The sequence below is a fragment of the Lissotriton vulgaris genome, chromosome 10, assembly GCF_964263255.1.
Source record: "Lissotriton vulgaris chromosome 10, aLisVul1.2, whole genome shotgun sequence".
NCBI classification, from domain to species: domain Eukaryota; kingdom Metazoa; phylum Chordata; class Amphibia; order Caudata; family Salamandridae; genus Lissotriton; species Lissotriton vulgaris.
The window spans coordinates 289,853,897-289,879,522 of NC_141698.1; the positions used below are offsets into that span (position 1 = coordinate 289,853,897).

Genomic DNA, 25,626 nt, shown 5'->3' on the forward strand with positions numbered 1-25,626 from the left:
AGAGTAGTGGGTATGCCCAGGGCTGAAAAGCACAGAGTTCTAAGCCTGAGTCAAATAGTATTGTCGAAGCAAGCATCCACTGTCCAAAGGTGTTTTAAACACCAAGTAGCTTGACTCCCTTCTTATCAACTTTAGAACAAACAAAAGGCAAAACTAGCAAGAGCACTTCCAAGGCCAGCTTTGTAGGGTATGTTCTGTTGCTCCCCTCTTGCTAGACACCCTTAAGACCTTCACCCACAAATAGGTCTAAAATATTTGGAGAGGTTGCACATTCTGGACCAATGTCACCATTGACCTACCAACATGTCATTTTTTATTCTTTACAAGTACACCATAATGCAAAAATACAAAAACATTATCACACCATCACACACACAAACCCACACACACATGATCATAGCACATAACAAACAATATAATTCAACACGCCTGCCAATTTATCAGCATATCACACCACATGCAAACCACCATACAAATATACATTTTTCAACAGCAGTATCCCACTACATACTCATATCACAACATACACTATTAATATTTTTTTATGTGAGGGAAGCATTCATTGCTGCTGTTCACACGTAATGTTCTGTGTTTGTGAGGATGTTTGCACTGCTGTAGACAGTTGCTGCGCACATTGTCCGTATTCTGTGTGAAGAAGTGAGCACTTCCTTTACCTGTGCTGCTACCTTTCTGTGCATACGTAGGAAGCGTGCACTGCTGTTAAATGTCTATCATGTGCCCATGTTGTGTGCTAAAGAAGCTTGGTAAAAGTCATTTGACGATACAGAAGGCAAACCATCTACTTTATCAGAGCTTGTTTTGGTTGCTATGAGACATGTTTTTGTAAATATGTCTATGAATGAATGCATGTATCTAATTAAAAATTCTAAATTTGTTTTGGGCTTATCCTTTTGGGATGGCTTATGAAACTGTGCCCACGCTGGCCTGTAAGTAGAAAAGCCACATCGACACATCAAGCGCAGCGGGTGCCGCCGTCATCTCATTGACATTCATGCGAATAAGATAACTTTTAAGATGGGGAAGTGGAAACATCATAAGATGCATGGCAATGAAAAGTGGAAGTCACCCACTTGAAGACAGAAGAGTTGGCTGGACAGCCTGGGATGTGGTGGTAACACAGGCTGGAATTTGAGCTCAGCTCCAGGCAGACAGCCTGTCTTCAGCACGCAGCTCACCCTTTTTTTTTTAAATTGCACTGCGAGATAAACACATCGGGTAGGACTTTGACTGGTGCACTTTATTTGTCTAAATCCACAATGCTAATACCATGTTTTGTGATGCATGATATCATTATCAGAACCATTTCTCTTTCGGGCCCCCAGTCGCAAGCCCGTGCACTTAGCAACAACTGTTTTCATAGCCTTGGGGTAAATGGGCCAGCTATATTTGTATCAGCAGGAGAGAACAGAGGCACAGTCGAGGATTTGTTGACTCTACGTCAGCCCACATCTGCTGCATGACCATGCCTGAGCTCTCTTGTTTCATGTTAAATCAGATTTGGTGAAAGCAGTACAACTGCGTATATCAGATTAGCTTCACTTCATGCATTTCAGTTTTTAATTATTCATACATGTGTAGTTATTAATGATATATGGGATAAAATACCCCTGTCGTAAATTATAAGGATATTGCAAGTCACTGAGGAGTTCTATAACTAAATAGAGGAATGAGGCCGAAGGTTATGGAACGCCAAGGTGACTTGCAATATCCTTATCATACAAAGCAGGGGGTACATTATCCCATATAATACATGATTACTCCATCACCTTTCCCACAAATCACTCAAACCCTTGATGTATAGCTCTTTCAGATAAAAGAGGAAACATGTTTGCAAACATGAAGAATTAAAAAAATAGAACCTCTCATCAAAAAGTAAGCACACCAAAATCGTGTTATATATTTGTCGCAAAAAATATTAGAAACAGTTCAATACAAGTTAGTTTAAAAAAAAAGAAAGCTGCAGTAGCCCACATACAGAAAGATTCTAACTTTTCAATAATTATCTAAGGAGTGCAAAAAATAAACATGTTCTTTCTACTTGTCACTATAAGCCAGAAAAAAAAGCAGAAGAAAGAAAAGCAACGTTTTGTTACTTTAAACAGCTTCTGCATGACTTGACCTGCCTTTCACCCCAGATGCTGGGTCTGGCTGCAGGCTATTGTGATGTCAGAACTGGACTGCAATAACTTATTACAGTTCAGTTCTGATGTCCTTTCTTGGTGTCACTGAGTGCATCAGAAGTTGCCGATTATAAAGAAATTGTAGACAGACATTTATACAGAGTTTGCAGAAGCCCATAAACCTATACAGTGGGATATTTTTGTAAAGTGGTAGTTTCTTGTCCAATTTGGTCTGTGTAGGCCTTATGCAATTCCAGTTGGTACGGACGGTATAGATGCGTGTGAATGCCAAGCTGTATAACAGTGGAATGAAGGTAACCGGATTGAAGACAGCGGAGCAGGAGAGGGCATTCTTTTCTGCTGTAACCTCTTTGTCCCACATTTCCAGTGTTATTGTATGCTTAACCCTGCTTTAATCAGAACATTCTGCTTCAAGTGAATGTTTAAGCGGCATATATCCCTTCCGTTGCAATTTTAGCAGTTGGGAAAAGTCCTCCACATTGCTATGGGATCGAGCCATGTGTTTTGAACATTGAGTATATTATTTCCTTTTTTTTTAAAGGTTCCTGCTGAGAATTCAGTGCAATTGTCCAGAGGGTATTGTATATGAACTGGCATTGTATCACTCTCACACAATCAGTGTTAGCCTGTCTATAACAATCATGTATTACTTTCTCAAAGTTATTGACTCGCACAAATTTACATATCTTCTCTCAAGTCTACTGTTTCACTCTTGTACAATCAACAGCACCACTGTTAATGAATACATTGTACCACACTCCTAGAACTTTATCACTTTCTCTATCTAGTGTATCACTTTCATCAATTCTGGTGTAAGGCACATGAAAATCCACAGTATCTTCCACAAGATCTACTATATAACTGTTGCAGAATCAATGGCATTATTCTTACAGAATAAATTGTACCACATTTGTACAATCAATTTTAGCAGTTGGTAGCATTTAAGTATCACTATCCTGTATTCTCGCATATCACTTCATCAAATACGGTGTACCACACTGAAAAAACTTTTTGCATGATCTACAGTACCACTCTTGTAGAATCAATGACATCACTACTATTGTGTATATTGTATCTCTATAGCATTAGCAGTTTTATCACTCTAATTTTTGACATCTTAATATTATGTTATCTAGTATATCATTGTTAACAAATCCACAGACCCACACTCACATATCTAGAGATCTATCTCACAATCTACTGTATTACTCTTGTACAATATACTCTTATGGAATAAATTGTATCAGGTTTGCACAATCAATATTATTACTCTCGTAGTACCTAATTATAACTATCATGTAATCTAGCAAATCATTTTAATGAAAACTGGTGTATCATACCAGAAAATCTTCCACAATCTACTATACCACCCTTTTACAATATTTTGTATCACTGTTTTATTTATTGTAGTTATTATTTTACATAGCCGCATAAAAGTGTGATAGCTGTAATATTGGGTTCCTACAGGCTCAGGCGCCACACAGGTTACTCCAATTTTATATGCAATGGTTTTAGGGGGCATATGGGATTATCATGTAGGTATCAGGTTTTTTTTTGTCCTCATCAAGCAAAGTTTTTGGGGAGTTTGGAGTAGTCAGAGGCCCCTTTATATTCTCTGTACCAAACACACCGTGACCTTGCAGTGTTGTGTAGGGGATATAACTAGCCTTGTCCTCTGGGGCCTCTTTTTGTCCAGCTCCAGGCACAAAGATTATTGGGAGGCGGGGGAGAGTTAGCCATGATGACTACTCCGTTCAAGACCCAGCTTGAAGTCTTTGTTACCGTTGCCTTAATCATTGGACACCCTGTTGTTTTGACTGGATGTATTGTTCCCAAATATTCCAAAAGGTATACTTCTTACTCATTTTCCCTTGATTGTCTAGTTTATATACCCTTAGTATGGAATTTAACCATTCATTGTGGACTGGTGGTGTAGCTTTTACCCAGTTAATACATATCTCCCTTCTGACTAACAGGATGAATAAGAAAAATATGTTTTCCTTATCTTTATCTTTATTCAATATGGAATAGCTTGTATTTTGATTGATCCCAAAAATAAATGCTTCCATGCTTACCTCTATGGGCTGTTCCAACACATCAGAGAGAGTCTTACCTGTCTGTTTCCAGAAATCCTCCAACTGTATGCATTCCTTGAACATATGCAGATCATCTGCTCTCTCCTCCCCGCATTTAGGACATTTTTTTACCTTATTGCTGTTGATCTTTGTCAATCTTTTAGGAGTCCAGTACGATCTGTGTGTCGTGAATAGATGGTTTTTCTTCAATGGGGCAGATTTTACCACGCGCCCAAGAATTGCCATTGAGGTTTCCATTAATGGGAGATGTCTAACCTTAGCAGGGCTTTTCCACAGATTTCATTTGGGGCTTTGTACTCTGTTTCTTCAGCTCTTATCAGGGCCCAGTACCAATATGATATGTCCTTCTTGAAAGGTTTCGTGCACAATCATTTTTGCTCGACAACATCGTCCCCTTGTAGATTTTCCTTTATGTCCTTTATCCAGCTATTTAGTTGATAGTATTTGAATCTCGCTAACAATTCTTGAGTTTTTTCATTTAGGATCTCCCATTCTATGATTTTGTTGTTCTCTATTAACTGTCCCCAGTTATTTATGTTTGCTTCTCTTAAAGGGGTTACTAGTCTGTCTTTTAGAAATTCGGGGGTTCCCGGGGACTCCCAGATTGGTGTGTACTTGCTGTAGTAGGGGATTTTTAAAGTCATTCTTATTCCATACCAGGTTTTTGCAGCTGATTTCAATGTCTTTAATTTGATCTTTTTGATGTATTTGGGGTGTCCAAACTTGTAAAGAAAGTGGTCTCTATCATGACTGATTATGGCTTTCAAGTACGTAGGCCATGCCTCCCATTCACCCAGAAGTCTCCTTATATTTTTGAGCTGGAAAGCTTTGCAATACTCTAAAATGTCTCGCAATTCCTCCCTGCATTTTACTCCTTTTTAGTTATTTCCAACTTATTCTTACCCCCATGGTATCCAAAATAAAACTAGATATCTCGCCTTGCAGCTTTTTTATCTGTTCCTTCTTAAAGTCCAATGGGATAGAACTGAATAGGAAGGTACATTTTGGTCGTATACTCATTTTCTCATTTTGACTAACATGGGAAGCATGATCTCACTCAGGGAAAACGCTGAGGACCCCGGGCCAAATTCACTTAAAATATTATTGTGGAATTTGGCCGGGCTCCCCAGCAAATTGACCTGCCTAGATTGGGGCTCCTTTGTGGACGAAAGTGACGTCTGTCTCTTACAGGAGACATGGGCATGCACTGAGTTACACCGGAATGGCTTATTACATTTTCTGTCCCGGCTGCCTGGGGCGGGAGAGGTTGCCCGTCTGGGGGCCTCACTATTTGGGTGGGCACTCACCTTGGTTGTACAATTTAGGTTTTGAATACTAACTTAATAGATATTCAGTGTGAGGTCCTTACCTGGCCAGACGCTTCAACAATTGCACTGACGAATGTATATTCTCGCCCCGTAAGCCCAACTAGTGAGTCCAGTACCATTGAGGACCTTTCCCTCTTTATTCCAACAATTCCAACCGGCACCCGATTGTTGGTGGGAGGCGATCTGAATTGTCACTACGAACCCCTTAAAGGTCTAAAGGATGACGCACTTACTGCAGAGGATGAGCACTGGTCCATACCTGCAATCCAGGTTTCCTCTCCAAAGGCTTGGAGCCCGTTAGCTATTCAAATTCTGTCATTCACTTTAAACTATTACTTACGGGCTTGCAATGGTCGTACTCCTTCTGACACCCCAGCCAAATATACCTATAATAACCCGGGACAGATGTCTCTTCTCGACTATATACTGGTGGAAACAAGGCTGTGGCCTTTGGTCATTGATTTTAATGTTGTTATAAGAGCAGAGAGTGACCATAATGCTCTTATATTAAAACTGGGTCTACCCTACAGTTGTGGAAGCGATGCTGCATCTTCTGAAGAGAACAACGGTAATCTCACCGTCTCCAATGACAGACGTAGAGTTAGCTGGCATAAATTAGTTGAACATCCGGAATTATTGGGGAATCTCTATAACTCAATTTTTCCTATGTTCAATGAGCTGGCAACCCTAACTAGCCAACCTTTATCCCAAGATTATCTATTTCAACTAGAGGAACTTAATAACAGGGTCTCTCTAACTTTGGCTGAGCTACTGAATCCACGGGTAGCTGGGAGGACTAAAAGGGCATCTCACTGCTCCTGGTACAAGCCAGCCTGCAGGTGGGCGAAACAAGAGCTTTTGTTGGCCATTAAGGATAATGACAGAATAAAAATCAAAACTAAGAGGAGATTACAAGAGGATAGTCAACTGTGCCAAGGAAGAATGGGACCACGAAAAATGGTCCAATCTTTCATCAGCACTTGAAGTTAAGGACTTCCATACATTCTGGAACATAGTCAATAATGGTAGTGATGAGCTGAAAGCAGCAATCAAACCGAACATAGCCCCTGAAGTCTGGGAAGGGCATTATCGGGTCTTATACTCTCCCGAGGGTCTCATTAATCACATAGTAGATTCAGCGGTCCAGGCTGCCGTATCATTGCACCCTGAGGCGACGGAGCTTACGGTGCAGGAAGTTTGTAATGCCATCTCCAAACTTGCCTCTGGGAAAGCTCCGGGCCTGGACAAACTTCCAGGATATCTCTTCAGGCAGGAGCCGGGAATCTGGGGTCTTTACTTCCAGATTATGTTTAATGTGATTCTGAGAGGCATGACGGTTCCCTGTACTTGGCTGGGCACAGAGATAGTGCCCATATTTAAAAAAGGCTCACCTCTGCTCCCACCCAACTACAGACCGATCAGCCTCATTGACGTCCCCCAGAAGATTTTTGCCATGCTCATACTGGACCAGATCCAGGATTGGATGGATGAGTCAGCAATTCTTAGTCCCTACCAGGCGGGGTTTAGAAAGAATACCTCCACTGTGGACCAAATCTTCCAGCTCCAACTTCTATATTGGAAAACAGTGAGAACAGAGGGTGGCAGCCTCTATACGGTACACCAGTTCCTCAAATTTAATAATCAATAGCCTTGACGCGTTTTGGTGTGCTGCCCATTGTGCACCACCTTTTTCAAGACAGAATATTCAGTTGTCTCTCTTTTTTAGTTCTCAATATTAAAATCAAATAAAATCTAAAAACATAAAAAGTACATATCAATGTGTTGTCTCCACAATACTTGACATTTGCTTTATCTAACAAAGCTCCCAATTCCAATACGTCTTCTATTAATCTTTTTTAGGGCCATTTCTCTCACTTTGACATACAGTTTTTACCATACCCACATTTTGCAGTGGTTTTGGACAATGAACCAGCTTTTAGGCTTTCACTCAGGATTTTCTCCTTCAGGGAGTATGTCATAAAATTGATCAACATTTTTCCTGGAATTTTCCTCAGTTTCCCCTTTCTGAAGGGATCTCGATGTATCCTCTGAATGTCCCCCGCGAGGTTGACTGATTGGGTCCAGGGAATTTTCTCTTCTAGTAGCTGAATCGTGAATCCCTTTATATCCTCCCCTACAATGCCCTCCGGCACATTTAACATTTTGAGGTTGTTCCTCCTAGCAAGGTACTCCAGGGATTCCATACTTTCACTGATCTCAGTTTCTCTGGTTTTTAGCCTGATTATCTCATCGTGGTTAGCCTCAGACTTCTTGTTCAGCAACTCTACCTCAACCTCCACTTTAGTCACTCTGTCTATAAGCGTATTTATTTTCGGATCGAGTGCCTCACAAGCTTCTTGTATCCTTCTCTGATTCCTCTCAGAAATCGCAAAATTGGCGCTCATCTCCTTCATCATTTCCTCTTAGATTTTGTCTGTACGAGGACTATTGGAGGAGGTTTGTTCTTGTCTGGTACTCAGGGTGCTCTCTGCTCCCTCCCTGGGGCATCACCTTCTGGGGGTTTCCTGTTTCTGGCTCTGGCTCTTGTGTAGAAAGAACTCGGTATCTATTACTTGTTACCAGATCCAGGCTCCCATCCCTAGTAAGTAAGTAACTGAGCTTATAAAGCGCCTGGTTACACTAGCCAGTGTGTCCCCGCGCTGTACCGCTGAGGAATCCATCCTGGCCTGTTCCTGTGAGTCGCCCACTCCTGGGCACCCCAAGGTGAAGCCAGGCATCCTTAGCGATTAGGGCCGGTGTGGAGATTAAATAAGATATTGCCCAGAGTTGCAGAGTGGGACCCATGATTAGAGTCAGCACCGTGGCGAGAATTATCAGGTCCACGGACATTGAACCCAAGACCCTGCCGCGACAGGAATTGAACCCTGGTCCCGGGTCAGATCTCTGCATCAGGGTCTGCCGCTCTAACCAGTGAACCACACTTCTCCACAAGGTTTCTCTGCATTCCAATGGCTTTTACTTTTACGACGCCTGTCAAAAATAGAGGGGGTAGAGGGGTGCTAGAGAGTCCGCACCTATAGTGTCACAGCCGTGGTCTTCCTCCATAACCTTTGGCCCGTACCTTCCTTTCTCTAGTTTATGCTCCTTTTCCTGTACCCTTATAAGTAAGATCTTAGGGGTGGAGTAATTTTCTGTGTATTGCACAGATTTGGTGTTTTTAAGCTTGCACGTTTTGCTCTTAACAGGGGGGACGGCGGCTGACCAGAGATATGCTTCTTTCTTTGCCCTCTTGTCCCTCTTGGTGATATATTTGCCAAAGACAGGATTTTCTCTTTGGTGCCTTTTATATCTTTAGTGACTATGTGGGACCTAGATCCAGTGCTCCCTTTTGCCAGATGGTACCAGCTACTCAGACTGTAACCCCCTCCCTCACTCAGAGCACCCTTCAAGCCTCTACTGATGGTAGGGGGGTCCTAATACGTTCCAGATTCCGTTTCAGCTACCTCTTGGCCGTTCGTGGGCCCTAAAAGTGCCTTGGAGGGTGTCACTGCGGGCGTCCACCCAAAACCAAGACCAAAGTCAGAGCCCCCTTCACTTACCGGCTCACGCTGTGCTGTAATCGTCTGCCGTTCGGCAGTAGTGCAGGCCAATTCAGATGTTTTCTTGCATCCAAGACTGTTAACACGATTTACACTGTTTCGAAGCGGCCTGCTCCTCCCTCCCTCTCTCTCCCTCGGAGATTTCCCCGACTGACGCCACCTCTCTCCCCCAGAAGGAAACTCTGAACACAGCTCTCCTGCAGCTGTGGCATGCTTTGATCGCTTCTGCCCACACTCCTGCCAAGCAATGCGGCACTGCCTCGGGCTCCGCTCCCCTTGTCTCTGTTCTTCTATGCTCCTCTCTCCCCGCTCTCCCGTGCCATGATCCGGCGCCGGAGGCTTCACAGGGGGCCCACAAACACCATTCCAGCGGCAGAGACAGCCGCCGCAACATAAACGGCAGATATGGCAGAGGGCCCGTCAGCACGCCAGTGACCTAAGATCAGCTGAGCCAGTAAGTGGAATCCCTCATTTTTTTTTTCTCGTTCCTTATGCCTCAATATTCGGTAATGCTTGTGCCGTATCAAACCTTGCCAGGATGTATTCCGGTTTCACTCCTTTCCTTGTGGGGGTTTGTTACTCAGTTAGATGGCCATTTTCAACTGTCTAGCGTTTCTCGGGCACGGAGCTCATGGCCAAGCTCCTTAGTCGACCACCATCTTCTCCCTGACTCATGTAGATATCAGTTTTAAATAAATATTAGAAAATACAATAATTTACTCCACAAACTTTAGATTGCCGTTGTATGAAAATGCTAAGATTTTCCTATGAAATACAAGATTTCCCTTTTAAAAATAAAATTAAAGGGTCTTAAAAGTCGGTATCTAGTGAATATATCTTTAGTGACCAGTCATCTGTGTGTCATTTTCATCAAGTACTCACATCTACTCTAGTCACACTTGAGTAGATTATGCACTGCATGCCCATGTCTCATCATACCATTGAGGGCTCCCTCATTCAATATAATGTAGACGGCAAAATTGGAAGAGGAACCCATATATCAAGACTCAATTCGAATGTGTGTTTTTATGATTTCAGAGTGATTTATAATCACTTTTTTGAAGATGAAACATAGGTGGAACCTATGAAATATGGCATCTTAAGTGGTGATAACAATGAAGACAAATGTTTTATGATCATGCCAACAGCTAATCCACTAAATATAGATAGATAGATATATGGATAGTTCTATGGATAGTTCTATGGTGGAGAAGTGTGGCTCAATGGTTAGAGCGGCAGACCCTGATGCAGAGGTCTGGCCCGGGACCAGGGTTCATTTACCCGCCTCGGCGGGTCTTGGGCTCAAAATTCCACGGACCTGATAATTCTCGCCTCGGTGCCTATTCCAATCATGGAGTCCCACTCTGCAACTCTGGGCAATAGCTTGCTTAATCTCCACAACGGCCCCCACAACGCTAAGGATGCCTGGCCTCCACCTTGCGGGTGCCCAGGAGTGGACGCCTCACAGGGAAAGCCAGGATGAGTTCCACAGCGGTATTCGTACAAGCGCCTTGAGACCCTTGCGGGTGAGTAGTGTGCTATACAAGTATCAATTTACAATTTACATGTGGATAGATAGATGGATAGATAGATAGACCGACAGACAGACTGTAGAGGAAAGAAAGACATAATGGAACAGAAGAACTATTTAAAAGGAAGACCACTTCTGGGAAGAAGATAAGTCTTAAAAAAGGTAATTAAGAGTACCAAGGTGTTTTAATAGGTATCTCGAGCGCAAGGTAGATCCTTAGAGGATGAAAGAAGATATGCGGTGCATACATGCACACACAGAACATGCTTGTGCAGCAATCACCAAATTGTTACTATATGACTCATAGTGCATACGTATGCACAAAAACAGTGACTGGCTTTTCAATGGTAAAATTGAAACGCTCCTTTTCCTTAGGAAAAAGTATAAAACCGCAGCAGCGAAAAACATTGCCATGTATCAGATGTGAGGGCACATATTTGACCCCATTGTTTTGCTTTCAATTTCTAAGTGGAGACAAGGGAAACTTTTGATTCAAATTCTTACTGGTCTAAAATCGGAACACATTTCCAGATTCCGGCTCTGTTTGAACACTAAAGTAGAAAAGAAATCCAGAGATTTTTTTTTTTTTTAAAAGCCCTGGACTTCATCTAACAAAAACATATTCAACGAACTCGGAAGTACAGCCTTCGGGCATCATGTGGGTCATCATGCTTCTCTTGTTTTTATTCAGAAAGATCAACATGTCGAGGGATTCTGGAGTTTAAATTGGACTGACAGACATCTTTTGTTAAGCAACAGTCAAACAATAACCAGACCAGCTCCATATATTTCTTATATTAGTCTTATTATTTCTTCGATTTTCCTGACACAGAAATGAGGGCCAGATGGAGGTTAGGTTTCCTTCTGTTAGGTGTTAGTAGTTCTCCCAGTACTGCTTATTCATTATGATACTTGTAGTCCTAGATTTAATAAAAGAAAAGCAGAACTACAAAATCCAGACTTAAAAGAGAGCAACCAAAGTCAAAGCCAATAGGGTTAATGTTTAGTAGTAAGAAACTTTTTTGTGTCTAGAATAAACATTTATTTTATGTACAGGGCTGAAATAAATTGCAATTTCATCTTTACCAGGGCTAGATTTAGCACTCGTGGTGCCAGGTTCGACGATGTTTGTTGTGGCCCCCATAGATGTTGGAGGTGGTGACCACCTCCACCACGGATTCCCTCACCGCCACCACCACCTTTTAACAGGGCCCCTCAAGTCTCCATACCCACTTTCTCTCTCTCTCTTTCAGATGCATTTAATTCGTTATGTAGCGTCACTCTTACCAGTGTAGGGTGTCGGAGCACTTTGCATCACACACACATTACACAGAGAAAATCAATCATACTTCATATATCAGAGTGTAGGAAATGTTACATAAGCCAGACGACTTCAATGTGTAGGAGTGGCATGTCATCCATACTGGTAGGCAGTGTAGTTTAAGAGAGCTTCAACTGGAAAAGCACAAACTCAGAATTGAAAATGGAACACCATAGTTGAGGGTTCTCTTTAATAATAAGAACCGATTTCGACCCAAATTAACCCGTTTTGCAACATAGTCTATGCTCTCATCTATACTTTGCAGTGTGCTTGCAGTTCATTGATGAGAGTTAACAATTCACTGTTCTACATTAGGATTTTACCTTATAAACTGCAGGATGTCTCCTAGAAAAGCAGTAACCCATGGCCTATTTACATTTCACTGCCCCACCTGAAGTCATCACTTAGTGCGGTGGCACCAGTTGCACTGCCCTAGAGTCGGCCCTGAGCTTTACAATCACTTATATTCATGCATTAGTAGGTTTCTTCTTTTCCTCAGTCACTAATACAATATTGACTTTGCAGGGATGTTGGGGCAGTATTCTTTTTTGAAAAAGCTATAGTGATACGTTCTGTTTATAATCAATGTGGAAGAGAAGATAGTTAAAAAATTGAGAGCAGAAATAGATTCAGGCTTGCAGTAAATGCAGCCCAGGAAACATTTTCCTACCAGCCTCATGTTGCACTGAATATATGAGTGTTATAAGCAAGGCAAGGTGATTTTATTTAGAAGGGTATAGGTGATGGTGGGGGGATCCTCCAACATATTTCAATACATTGTGGGCTACTGGTTCATTTTACAGTATGGAGTAGTATTATTACTTCCCAAAGGCAATTTATATTTGTGATTATGAGAAAATCTTCTATCTTTTCCTAAGGATTGCTTTCAGGGCTCTGTGTGCTAGAGCTCATCTAGCCCTGAATTCAAGGACGTGTCCCACAGCCTGGTGGGGTCCTTCATGTTCTAATTTCGCAGTTCACCATAAAATTGCCACTGGTGGTGTAGGAGTGGACACATTATTTTTTACAATGGTGACATTTTTTTTAAACTCTCATTGCTTTTTTAGAAATTTGTCATTTTGAGAGACGCATTTTTGATAAAGTTTCACGTTTGTCAAATGGTTTGGGCATAAACTGCCTTACAGGGAGAGTAAAATCATGACTGTGAGACATTTTCTCATTCAACAAGTCTCCTACAGGCACCTCACAGGACTTATGCCCTGGAGATATACCTTTTCCTTTATTTGCACGTGAGATACCGGTCAAGTAGATATTTTGCAATATATGTATGTTAATTAAATTTTCTTGAAATTTTCGCATTTATAAAAAAAAATGATCTCGCACATACACATGGAGGCTTGCAACTGCATTTGGACTACTTTACTTGCATTGATAGGATTTACAAATGGCCTTTTGAAAAGTGTGTAATTGGCAATAATGTATTCCATTTGGCACTTAACTGTTGCCTAAGTCAGATAGTTCGGAATGCAACGAGGAAGCCCTTGAATTTGAACTGCGCCACTTAAGGGGGCGCTAGGTTTCCATTTACGTGGACGGTGGATTCAGTTGTGCACTAGAAGAATGAGAAAGTCCAGCCATGTAGATTACGCTAATGTTGTACAGATTTTCATTAGTCTTAAAGTGACATTTGCATTGACTAGGGATGCAAAAGTTTGTACTTTCACTGGTCAGATTGACCAAATGTAATTTTTGAACTGCTTGTTACTGCGACTGTCACTGTAAAGTAGCTTGGTGTAGTAGCTGATTAAACTACTAGGATATGGGGCTGAACTTGTCTCAGTGTAGCCAGATGTAGGACTTTATTGCAAATACAAACCATTTAATGATTGTGCTTGTAAAAAGTGTGCAATTAAGTTTTTAAGTTAAAAAATATATATACAAGAAAAAGAAGGTAATATTTTAGTGGAGCTCAATTCTTTCAAATTCAAACCGTACATTAGCAATCTTTGGGACAAGATTCTTAATTGCACCCAGTCCATTGTTTAGGATGGGAATGGCCCCTGGCATGACGTTTGAGCATCCACCCCTGCCTTGAGTGTCCCATGAAGTAAGTGTCTATTTCCTTTGGCTTCAGCACACACAACAATCTTGCGTGCAGCACATTGAGGACCACTGAGGGGGGCATGGCTAAGGCGCCGATGTAGGTGGAAGCGGGACTCCGGAGCTCCTCCGTGCCCGCCTCGCACCACCACATATCCTGCGCCCGACTCACTCTCTGACCCCACAAAAGTGCCCAGGAGGGCGTCGGGGACACGCAGTGAGACTTTGGAGGACTGGGGGCCCCTGTAACTGCCCCCGCTGTCCTTTGAGCGGCGAGCGCGGCACCCGGGGCAGAGAGCGCCCAAAATGGCGGCCGCCGTCCTGCTTTGACGCGCCTGGCGACGGAGCTCGGGAGGAGCAGAGGAGCCCCCTGACGCTGTGGTGCCTGACCGCTTGCCGGCGAAGACCCCCGGAGAGCAGGCAAAGGTGAGGGGTACTTGCCGGCGCCCTCGCAAGCGGACCCGGAGGACGGGGGACGGCCGGCCTGCCTGACCCTAAAATGGCGCCATCTGAGACCCGGTGATCACCTTGGCGGCCGTTTGCGGAGCCGTTGGGACTCCGGGGAGCACTGGGTCTGCGTGAGGCACCTGACTCGCCCCCCTGGTGGTGGAATTGCCAGGGAGCCTGCGCCACAGGTGGGTTGGTGGCACATGAGCGACGACCACGAGGAGAGCAGGGGATGAGGTGCTGGCTACCCACCCCCACGAGGCACTGAATCTGCAGGCGGGAAGAGGCGCCTATCTGGCCGGGGACGCCCGAGAACAGCGTGCCACACTGGGACTGGTGCTCATAGGCGCGCACCCTGCCTGAGCCTTCTAGACGCGGGAGCCTCGCTTGGTGCCCAGACCCGGGGCACTGGTGCCCCGCGACCCTGGTGGGCGAGCCCTGGCCCTTGGACAGCTTCGTGAGCTGGACCCCACGAGGCGCGGGCCCAGAGGCAAGAGTGGACGACGAGCCTGAGGCGGACCAGGGACAGAGAGCGGGAACATCGGCGACCGCCACAGGGGCACGCGACGCTAGCTGCCCGCCAGAATGGTACGTGGCAGCAGGAAGAAGGGCTTCGAGGCCCTGAGGCTGGACGACCCGGGGCACCTTGTCGACGACGTCCCGCCGGGGGCGGGGGCCGGGGCCGGGAGCTCGACCCACCCGCGGGACCCCTCCCTGGGGGACATAATGCAGGCGATTGTAGCGTCGCGGGAAGCTCTTGAGAAGCGCATAGACACCATTGGGTCGGACCTGACCCTACTGAAGGATGACCACAGGAAGCTGAAGGAGCGGGTGGCGACCTCCGAGGTTACCCTGAAAAGTCTGCCGGGGGACGTGGCGGAGCTAAAGACGACACTGGCGGAAATGGCGCAGAAGGTACGGGTGCTAGAGCTCCGAGCTGAGGACAGTGAAGGGCGCTCTCGGCGCAATAACCTCCGCCTCGTGGGGGTCCCCGAAAATAAGGAGGGGCGGGACGCGGTCGCCTACCTGGAGGGCTGGCTGCGTTCTGAGGTGGCCCCGGAAGGACTTTCGGCGTTCTTTGCCATTGAACGTGCACACAGGGTCCCTGCGCATCCCCCCAAGCCGGGGGCTTCTCTGCGCCCGATTGTACTGCGTCTCCTGCACTTCAGAGACAGAGACCATATACTGCGGAGGGTGAGAGACATCCCGGACCTGAGAATCGACAACAGCAGGGTCATGGTCTTTCCGGACTTCACCAGGGATGTGCAGAAGCAACGGGCCTCCTTCCTGGCGGTCAAGCGGAAATTGAGATCGCTGCAACTGCCCTACGCTATGCTGTTCCCGGCGCGGCTCCGGGTGGTCGCTGGGGAGCGCACCCACTTTTTCCTAACACCACAAGAGGCTTGGAGCTGGTTGGATGCAAGGGGGGAGCCGGGCACGGACCACACGCCACAGACCCCTCCCAGGAGACACTCCACGGAAACGACGCCGACACGACGATCTGGCTCCCCATCGGGCTGGCAGCAGGAACGAGCCAAGGCGGTGCAGGCAGTGGCGGCCATCAGCCAGGGAGACGCCAGCCCCTCCAGTAGCGCGTCGGAGCAGTCGAAGGCCAGTGCTCCCAGCCCTGGCTCCAGCAGTGGGCACGAGCTATCAGAGACAGACCTGCCGGTGGTGACTCCCCAGACAGCGGATGGTATCCGTGGCTGAGATGGTTCGCGGGACACTGGCCACATAAGTAAGGTACTGGGGCACGCGGGCGGAGGGGGGCCGCTTCCAGACGCTATGCAGTGGGGTGCGGATGCCCCCCGGGACTTATTACTGAGATCTTGGGGATGGGGAGAGTCGGGGGACCTCTCCTGTTTGTTGATGGGGGAGGTGGGGCGGGGGCGGAGGGCTTCGGGCCTGTCTGGGGCCGGCATCGCTGCCACTCCAGCCCTATTTTGTAGTGATACGCTTTTTGATACTTGAGTTTGGATGGGGTTTCCACGTTGGTTGTCTGTCCGGGGGTGTGGGAGTTGGGGTAGTTTGATTATGCAAGTTGCGGGGGGGACGAGGGTGGGGCCTGGGCGTGCTGGTGGGGTTACTGAGAGGGTGGGTAGGACATGGTGGACTCTACCATGGGATCCGACTTAGGCTACAAATGTCTCACATGGAACGTAAGGGGGATGCACTCGATGCATAGGCGTCATAAGATCCACTCCTATCTGGTCAGGCGGGGCATACACATCGCCTTCCTACAGGAAACACATCTGCTGGATAAGGAAGGGAAGGCACTGCAGCGGCGCTGGAGGGGGCAGGTCTTTCACACTGGCTACTCTGCTTATGCTAGGGGGGTGGCCATCTGGATACGGGCGGGGGTACCCTTCCAGTGTACACAACAGGTAATTGACCCAGAGGGGAGATACATAATGGTGCGAGGCAAGCTGGATGGGAGGGACCTTAACCTGGGTTGCTTGTACGCCCCGAATGTGGACCAACCTGCATTCCTCTCACTACTGTCCAATAAACTGGCCCAGTTCTTAGTGGAGCCCTTGCTCCTGGGCGGCGACTTTAACAGTGTGGCCGACGTTGCCCTGGACAGATCCCACCCCCCCTACCGAATGCACCAGCTGGTAGACTTGCACTCGCGCGCTCCGCCTGGCAACGCCAGTGGGGGCTGGTCGACTCCTGGAGGGCTAACCACCCATCGGACAGGGACTACTCATTCTTCTCCGCTCTCCACGAACTACACGTCCGCATTGATGCCTTCCTGTGCTCCCAGGACGTGCACGCGGAAGTGTGCCACAGTGAGTATCTCACGCGCTCGATCTCTGACCACAACCCGCTTCTCGTGCGGCTGCGCTGGTCGCAAATACGCCCGAGGATTCCGGCTTGGAAACTCCGCCCTGAGACGCTAGACGATCAGCTCTTCCGTACCACAATTGCCTCGGGCATCGAAGCGTATTTCCAGGTGAACGCGGGCACGGCGGGCTCGGCTGCGACGGAATGGGACGCCTTCAAATCTGTGCTACGGGGCCAGTGCATTGCGACGTCATCGGGGGTGCGGAGGACGTTACTGGAGGAAATAGAGAAAGAGGACGAAACCCTGCGGAGGCTGGAGAGGGCGAGGCCTGAACGGCCGGACACTCACGAGGCCCTGCTGGGGGCGCGAGAGACGGTGGCGGCGACGGTGGAGCGCCTCCGGTGCTTTGACTACAAGGCCTACCTCACGCGAGCGCACTCGGAACGCGACAAATCGGGGGCTCTCCTGGCCTGGCTGGCCAACCCGGCCCGTCGGAGCTCGGTCATCCTTGAGCTCAGAGACCACGCGGGGCGGCGAGATTTGATCAGCAGGGGATCAACGCGTTGTTCTACGACTACTACACTGAACTCTACCGCAGCAGGGTCCTCCCTTCATTGGAGGAGTTCCAGACCTTTATGGAGGGTCTTGATTTGCCGGAACTGGGAGAGGAGGACGCGAAACGACTCGGGGACAAGATCGAGGAGAGAGAGGTGCGGGTCGCCATCAAGAGCATGGCGAGGAATAAGACGCCGGGCACCGACGGATTCCCCACGGAATTCTATCTCACCTACGCGGATCTCCTTGCGCCCCGGCTGACGTGGCTGTACAACGAGTCGAAGCGGCTGGGCTGTCTCCCTGCGACTACGAGGGAGGCGCTGATTGTCCCCCTACTAAAGCCGGGTAAGCAACCGTGGGACAGAACGGCGTACCGCCCACTGTCCATGCTTAACCTGGACTACAAGATTCTGAGCAAGATCTTGCCGACGCGATTGCTCCCTCACATGCCCATGCTGGTACATGCGGACCAGTCGGGTTTCATCCCGGCCCGCAATACGGCGCTTAATGTACGGCGACTCCTGCATATTCTAGAGGCTGACACCTATGACGGCGACGAGGCAGTGGTGTTTTCTGTCGATATGGAGAAGGCCTTTGACAGCCTGGAATGGCCTTATCTCTTTCCTGTTCTACGAACGCTGAGCCTTGGCGAGGGCTTCGTAGCTTGGACGAGGCTGCTTTACCAGAACGCGACGGCGAGAGTCAGAACAGGGAGGGTTATCTCTGAGATGTGCAGGGTGGGCAGGGGCACCCGTCAGGGATGCCCTCTTTCCCCCTTGCTGTTTGCCTTGGCCGTCGAACCCCTGGCAGCGCGAGCCCGGATGGGCCAGGCGTACCAGGGCCTGGACGTCTATGGCCAAGTACACCACATCGCATTATACGCAGATGATCTGCTGATGTTCCTGGCGGACTCGGCGGACTCCCTGCGTGGAGCAAAGACTCTCCTGCAATCGCTGAGTAGAATCTCGGGCCTCCGAGTGAACTGGGCGAAGTCCCACCTATTCCCGGCCCGCCCACGGAGAGCATGCCCACAAACTACGGAGGGAGTGACTTGGGAGGAGAGGAGCCTAAGATACCTTGGCACCTCGATCTTCCATGACAGGGCCGATATCCTTGAGGGGAATATCGGGTCGGCAATCAGGCACACTAAAGGGAACTTCGACTTTTGGGGCACGCTCCCATTATCACTCATGGGGAGGGTGGCGCTACTCAAGATGGTGACCCTACCGCGGCTGCTTTACTTCTTCGGGACCCTCCCGATCTGGATCCCGGCGAGCTACTTTCGACGGCTGCGATCGATGGTCATCGGCTTTCTGTGGGGGGCGGGCAGGCGCAGGGTGGCCCATGCCACACTTCTCCGCCCTCGGGCGGATGGAGGACTAGCAGTGCCGGACTACGAGCTCTACTACCTGGCGGCGCAGCTGCAATGGCTGACACAGTGGGTAGCGCGGGCCAGGAGAGGGGCGGACGGATCGGGTGAGCTGGCGGGTCCGGTCCAGGTGTTGTCCCGGATTGTCCTGGGACTTCCGATGGGAGATTTTCACCTCACTCAGGAGTTTGCGACGGCCCGAAAATGCTGGAACAGGTATCGCCGGAGATGCGGTATTATGATTCCGTACGCACCTGAGATCCCGCTTAGACTTTGCGGGGCACTTCCGCACGGGGGCTCGTGGCGCGGACTGGACGGTTGGGATCAGCAGGGGCTGTCATCCATGGGTGATCTGTACGAAAACGGGGCGATGTTGCCATTCGACATCCTGCAGGACCGCTTTGAGCTGGCGGGTGGAGACTCCCTCCTTCAGGCGGCTTTAACGGCGGCGATCCTCAAACACTGGGGGGCGGGCATGTCGGAGCCGCCATTGTCCCTGGGCTGCCAGTACGTCGTGATGATGGCGGGGACGGTCAAGGCTGTCACGTGCCTAACTCGACGCATGGTCTCGGAATCCGTCGCTCCACTGCTGGCCTTGAAGGCGAAATGGGAAGCTGATTTGGCGACTGAGATCCCCGAGGAGGCATGGAAGGGCATACTGGAGGGGGCCCGGAATGGCACGCGCAATGCGAGGTTCCAGCTGGTGCACTTTTATGTCCTACATAGGGCCTACCTGACCCCTGACAAATTGCATAAGTACTTCCCGGCCCACCCGGCGTCCTGCCCGCGTTGCCCGGCAGATCCCGCCGATTTCCAGCACATGTTCTGGTCCTGTCCTGAGCTGGGGCCCTTTTGGAAGGAAGTAGTGGAGGTGCTGAGGGAGGTGACGGAGAGGGATCTGCAACTCACCATGGCGCATTGCATACTACACTGGTTCCCACACACATCAAAAAACAAAGTCACTAGCAAGTTTTTGGACTTGGGGCTCCTCCTGGCGAAGCGGGCCATTACGTCCCAATGGAAGGCGTCCAGGGGCCCCGTGGTAGAGCGCTGGAAGGCTGAGCTGCATAAATGGGCTAGATGTGAGGGTGAGCTTCGCCTGCAGGCCGCGCTCAGGTTAGACAATGACATGGCACTGGAGAGAGCCAGGGCGTGGGAGGGGCTGGTCCTAGATCTCACGCTCCTGGACATGGAAGAGGAGGACTCCCCGGTGCATAGCCCGGCTCCGGCGGGGCGCCCGCCTGATGGGGGGACGGCTTAGGCCCACGCTGCTGCACCCCCACCTGGGCAGCTACAGAAGAGCAATATGCACCTCAGACTGGTTCCCCCCATGCTGCAGCGCAAGGTAAATGGTCAAACTAAGGATCACACCAGCGTAAATACAGCCATCTATGCCTGTTATTCTGTTGACAGCCTCTCATACCGATAGACCATGGTGGCATAGAAGCTGATGGACCGACCCTTGTGATTAAGGAAAGCCCAGTAGCTAACTCAGTTGTTACACTGGAAAGGACAACCTGTCAAGTTCTCGTAGTATTAGTATTTCACCCAATATTCTATTGATTTGTGCAATATATGTTTTTACACTGAGCATAACTTAAATCACTTTTTTCTTACTTCTTAAATTAAAGCACTGGTGGGGCAATTATATTATTTTGCTATTTTTGTGAGTCTGTTAAGATGTCAAAGCAGACAGACTCCAGTCATATTAAAGTGAAGATTTATTCTAAGATAAGGAGTACAAGAACTACCAACAAGCTCCCTTCTCTCAACTGCAACACTCAGAGTTCCCATCAGTTTACACTCACAAAGCTATGACCTAAGATGGCCACCATAAGCAATGAGCAAACACAACAGAGGCATTGAATTCAGAGTCTGTAACTCTACACAACCTTACTAAGTGAGTGTTAGTCTGCTCGACCCGCTATGCTGAGATTCAGGTGCTAAAGAGGTGGACTTGGTGCTCAGGCTTCAGGGCCAGTATAGGTCAGCACCAGAACACCAAATGGAAACAGACTCAATCACCTTGAGTGAGGCCTTCTTATCCCCGAGTGGCCTGTGGCTCTTACACCTCTTGTGACACCACTATTTAGCATAGCGTTTCTATTACTTAAAAAAATAAAGAATGTTTTATTTTTATTTCTCTCTGGTGGTGGGTGAGGTATGGGAATAATCCCTGCTTTTAACGTAGGCCAGTATTGGTAAAAATGTAACTCCATAATTGGTGTCATGCATTGCTCCTTTCTCTTCACCTCCTCTCAGGGTGAGGCAGTTTGGCTGGCTCTGAAATGTTAACAGTTGAATCAGTAACCTGAGTCTTGCTGACAGCAAGATGAAACAACATATATGTAGAGCCTGTAGAGTATGTAGAGCCTGACATCAAGTCATATAGCTCCCGAACACAGCTGGTTCATTTATCCCACACCTGCAGTGGGAACACGGGGCCCAGTTTTACTGGATTTTAATCTGTACCTGGTAAAAACACTAACAAACAGGGCTAGAAATGTGAGCCTCATCACAGTCCAACCCCACCATAGGCCTGCAATTCGAGAGTGGCAGCATGGAACCCTCCATCCTTCCTGAGAACAACCTTCCTTGGCCTGGTATGCCTTCACCACCTACAGCCTACCACTGTTGCCTTCCCACTTCCAATACAAGTGGTAAATGGGAGCAGGAAAAGGCCTGTTATTTAGTTAAAAAACTAGAGACTGCAGTTGTTTTTGAGTTAGCATGTTTTCCCCCATTCCATGCTGCATTACTTGCTATAGCTGGATTTATGCATGGGGAAACAGGTTAGAAAAGAAGTTAATTATGACCACTTGATATCCTCACACCGACATACAGCCAATTCAACTGGTAGCCACCCGATCACACCTAGGTTTGATGGATGAGAACATTGAACAAAAGCACATACTTGGACCTTTATAGAATCAATGTAAGTTGGTGATAGGATTGTAAAGTCCTCCTCCCAGAAAATGAAATGGTCAATTTCCGTGTTTTCACCACCATTGGAAAAAAGGAGTTTTGAAAACTGACATTAATAGCAGCAACGTGTTTGTTTGGATTTAGTAGGCATTATAAATCTGCAAATAAAAGTGCATAGCCATTTCATTACCTTTCTATATTTTCTAAAACTAACAAAACCTTTAAAATGTAACACAAATTGTAAGATACCTTTAAAAAATTGAGAAATTGCTTAAGTAATGTTGCGTTTTTTAGCAACATTTGTTCCAGTTCATATATATTTTTTCCACATATAGTCCTAACACTTGGTATAAATTATAATAGCTATTAGATGTGCTTCACCAACCTAACCTTTATTAACTTTTGTAGAGTGACTTCAGAGCTGAGGTGTTTGCAGTGAAATAGCATATGCAACCCACTTGGTGGTATTTCTCTCTGATTTTCCTGCTTCAATATACCATAATAGCAGTAGGATTGTCATGTTTTCCACATGAATATCTATGATATGCGAATTGGAAGTCACACCCACCCCAGGTTGTTAAGTCTTTGTGTAACAGTTTTGTTGTAGATTTTAGCAAAATGTAGCACACTTAACCTTAAGCGAAATCAATCAAACTTCTAGCTGACAAATCTAATCTTTAATATTTTGTTTGTGCCATCATTACTTATTTTGATATTTTTTGTTTTCAGGTCATCAAATCTGGAGTGGAGACGACTTGCAAATGCCATGGTGTGTCTGGTTCCTGTACGGTGCGCACGTGTTGGAGGCAGCTCGCACCCCTACATGAAATTGCCAAACAGCTGAAGCAGAAGTACGAGACATCCCTCAAAGTGGGCAGCACCACCAATGAAGCGACAGGGGAGGGGGACATTTCTCCACCCAAAAAACCCAATCCAGGACCCAGTGACCAAATCCCAAGGACTACAGACCTGACCTATATTGAGGATTCCCCCAGCTTTTGTCGGATGAGCAAATTCTCACCTGGCACCACGGGGAGAAAATGTTACAAAGACAAGAACTGTGAGAGCATTTGCTGTGGCCGGGGCCACAACACACAGAGCAGAGTGGTGACCAAGCCATGCCAGTGCCAAGTGCGTTGGTGCTGCTATGTGGAATGCAAACAGTGTACGCAGAGAGAGGAGGTTTACACCTGCAAGGATTAGCAAAAAATGTGGCCAACAGTGGACCAGTAATGTTCTTTGTGATGGAAAGATTATGGGGCAAGATGCGCCCTATCACGTGACATACAGGGTTTGATTGGCAACAGGATTGGAAAGCTATGTCATGACGCAAGCACTTTGTAGGAGAAGGTGACACCTCCGTGCCCCTTATCTCCAAAATGCGCTGAATTGAGATGCCCGTACACAGAAATAGGAAATGCCAGAATCTGTGAGGCTTATCTTCATCAGGTCTGTCACTTAAACTCTGCATCATCTACCTTTTTGCTAGATCCCCTTTGCCAGACAAATTCTTATGGCCATGCCTGGGGACTCATGAAGCAGTTACAGTCTGACAAGTCAAGATGCACCTGAATCTTTTCTTACTGCAAAGACAAAAGCACACTGTCATTTTAAAGCACGTTAGATGAAGGTCAACCATAAACGTGGGATTGGACGAAATCATAATCTTCCCCATGAAATGTGCGAAGACAGGAAGAGAACACCATAAGCAGTTGACCTTGGAGTGCTGTTTTAACCATGACATCAGGGCAATTGAAAAAATCATTCTAAATTGTCCTTATAAAGCTGATCACCCTGCTTTTGCAGGATAACAAGTTCCAATCAGATATTGTTGCGAAACCACAAGATATGCAAGTAGCCTTTGCTTCCATTTTTAAACACAACCGACAGCCATTTTTATTAGCATTAACACTGTCCTCAAAAAAACCACTATATTTTGTATAAACGCTTTTTGCCTTTTTGTCTTTATCAGGAAATACCCCGGTGGGTTATTTTTGAATGCCTACAACAGCTGCTTTAGCTCTATTTACTAACCAGCCTGACACATTTACGAACCATCTAGTTAGCTCGTCCTTCCTGTTGTACATGCAAGTGTCAACCAGCACGACAGCAGTAATCTTGGACAAGAGAAAATCCAAGAGTGGTCATTCCACCTGCTCAAAGCCAAGAGGGAACAACATGACCTTCAAGGATATAACACTTTTCAAGTTCTTGAAACCACTACATTGAATATTATGTATCAAAACATGTACAAGCACTAGAAACTGTATCATGCTTAAACCATCGTGAGGAGAAAATAACCGCCCCACCCGGGCTTGAGGTGTGGGGGCACTAGTCCAGAATGTTTTCCAACATTTTAAGAGAATTTTGGCTTTATTGTCGCCATTACAACTGCAGCATGGAATACTGTTGACATGTGGTCGGTTCTCCACACACCACATGTGCTGAAACATTTCCGATCCTCCCGCCAATCAATCACACATTTACCTTTGTCAATGGAAAGGACCGACCAAGGCTCAAACTTGTTGTCCCGTCACAAGAGACCAATCCTTGCTGAGGATGTTAGGCTTGCGACACCGCTCAGTGCCTGCCACTCATTTTTAATTTGCTTGTGGGTCTACTAGGATACTGGTGTGCCAATTAAAATATCGCTGGAACAGCTACGGAGGAGAAAATGGCCGATGACGAGAACAGAAGATTTCAAACTTAAGTCATCCATGTAACTCAAAGATGCTACAGAACGGGATTAGGGTCAGCAGAGAAGGCAATATGCTGAATAACTTTTGGATACTGAAAATATGGCCTCCCTCATTTATCCTTGAACCCACTGACTTTCCCTTAAAGTGCCTCTGCGCAAATCGGCATCTGCAAGAACCATTGACACCATACAAATGAAAGCCAACCAAACTTCTATAAGGCTCTGTCAAAGACAGAGCTTACCTGTATTATTTCGTGTGAATATATATGTATATATATAAGACAGACATTTATTTATTCTAATGCATCTTTGAAGGACCTACTTTATGGTTTAATTGTGGTATTATGTACATTTATAACTGTCACAAATCTTTATGTAATCCAGTCATGTACATCCTTTTCTTTGAGAGAGACACAGACTTTGTGCCTTGTATGCATGGAGGGGAAGATGGATTGTGAGAAAATGTGTGTGTTTGCGGATGCATGTTTGGATGGATCAGATTCAGTAGCTTGCACATAGTATATGTTCTCAGTGGCAAATTTTGAAAGCGGGGGTGGGCCTTCAAAAGGTCAGTTGTACATAAGGGGAAGCGGGATGGGTAAGGCAGGAGTGAATGAACTACTGAGTGATAGAGCTGATCTGTGTATTACAATTCACGCACTGAAGCCTGGATGCCTTCTGTAAGTATTTAAAAAAGTGTATTTATGTCAATGTGGATAATTTGCTTCCATATTATATTGTAAATAGTAGGGTTTTTTCTCCTGTGGTAATACTTAAAATAGTACTGA

General features: G+C 46.8%; 1 protein-coding gene across 1 annotated transcript in view; it reads left to right on the top strand.

Annotated features, from left to right (window-relative positions):
- The window catches only part of WNT9A (Wnt family member 9A), a 235,902-nt gene extending 211,305 nt beyond the window's left edge, over positions 1–24,597 (top strand). Inside the window, exon 4 of the mRNA XM_086941069.1 lies at positions 22,870–24,597. Coding sequence (XP_086797195.1) covers positions 22,870–23,343 — 474 coding nt within the window. The 3' untranslated portion in view covers positions 23,344–24,597. The remainder of the gene's footprint in view (positions 1–22,869) is intronic.
- The last annotated feature ends 1,029 nt before the right edge of the window (positions 24,598–25,626 follow it).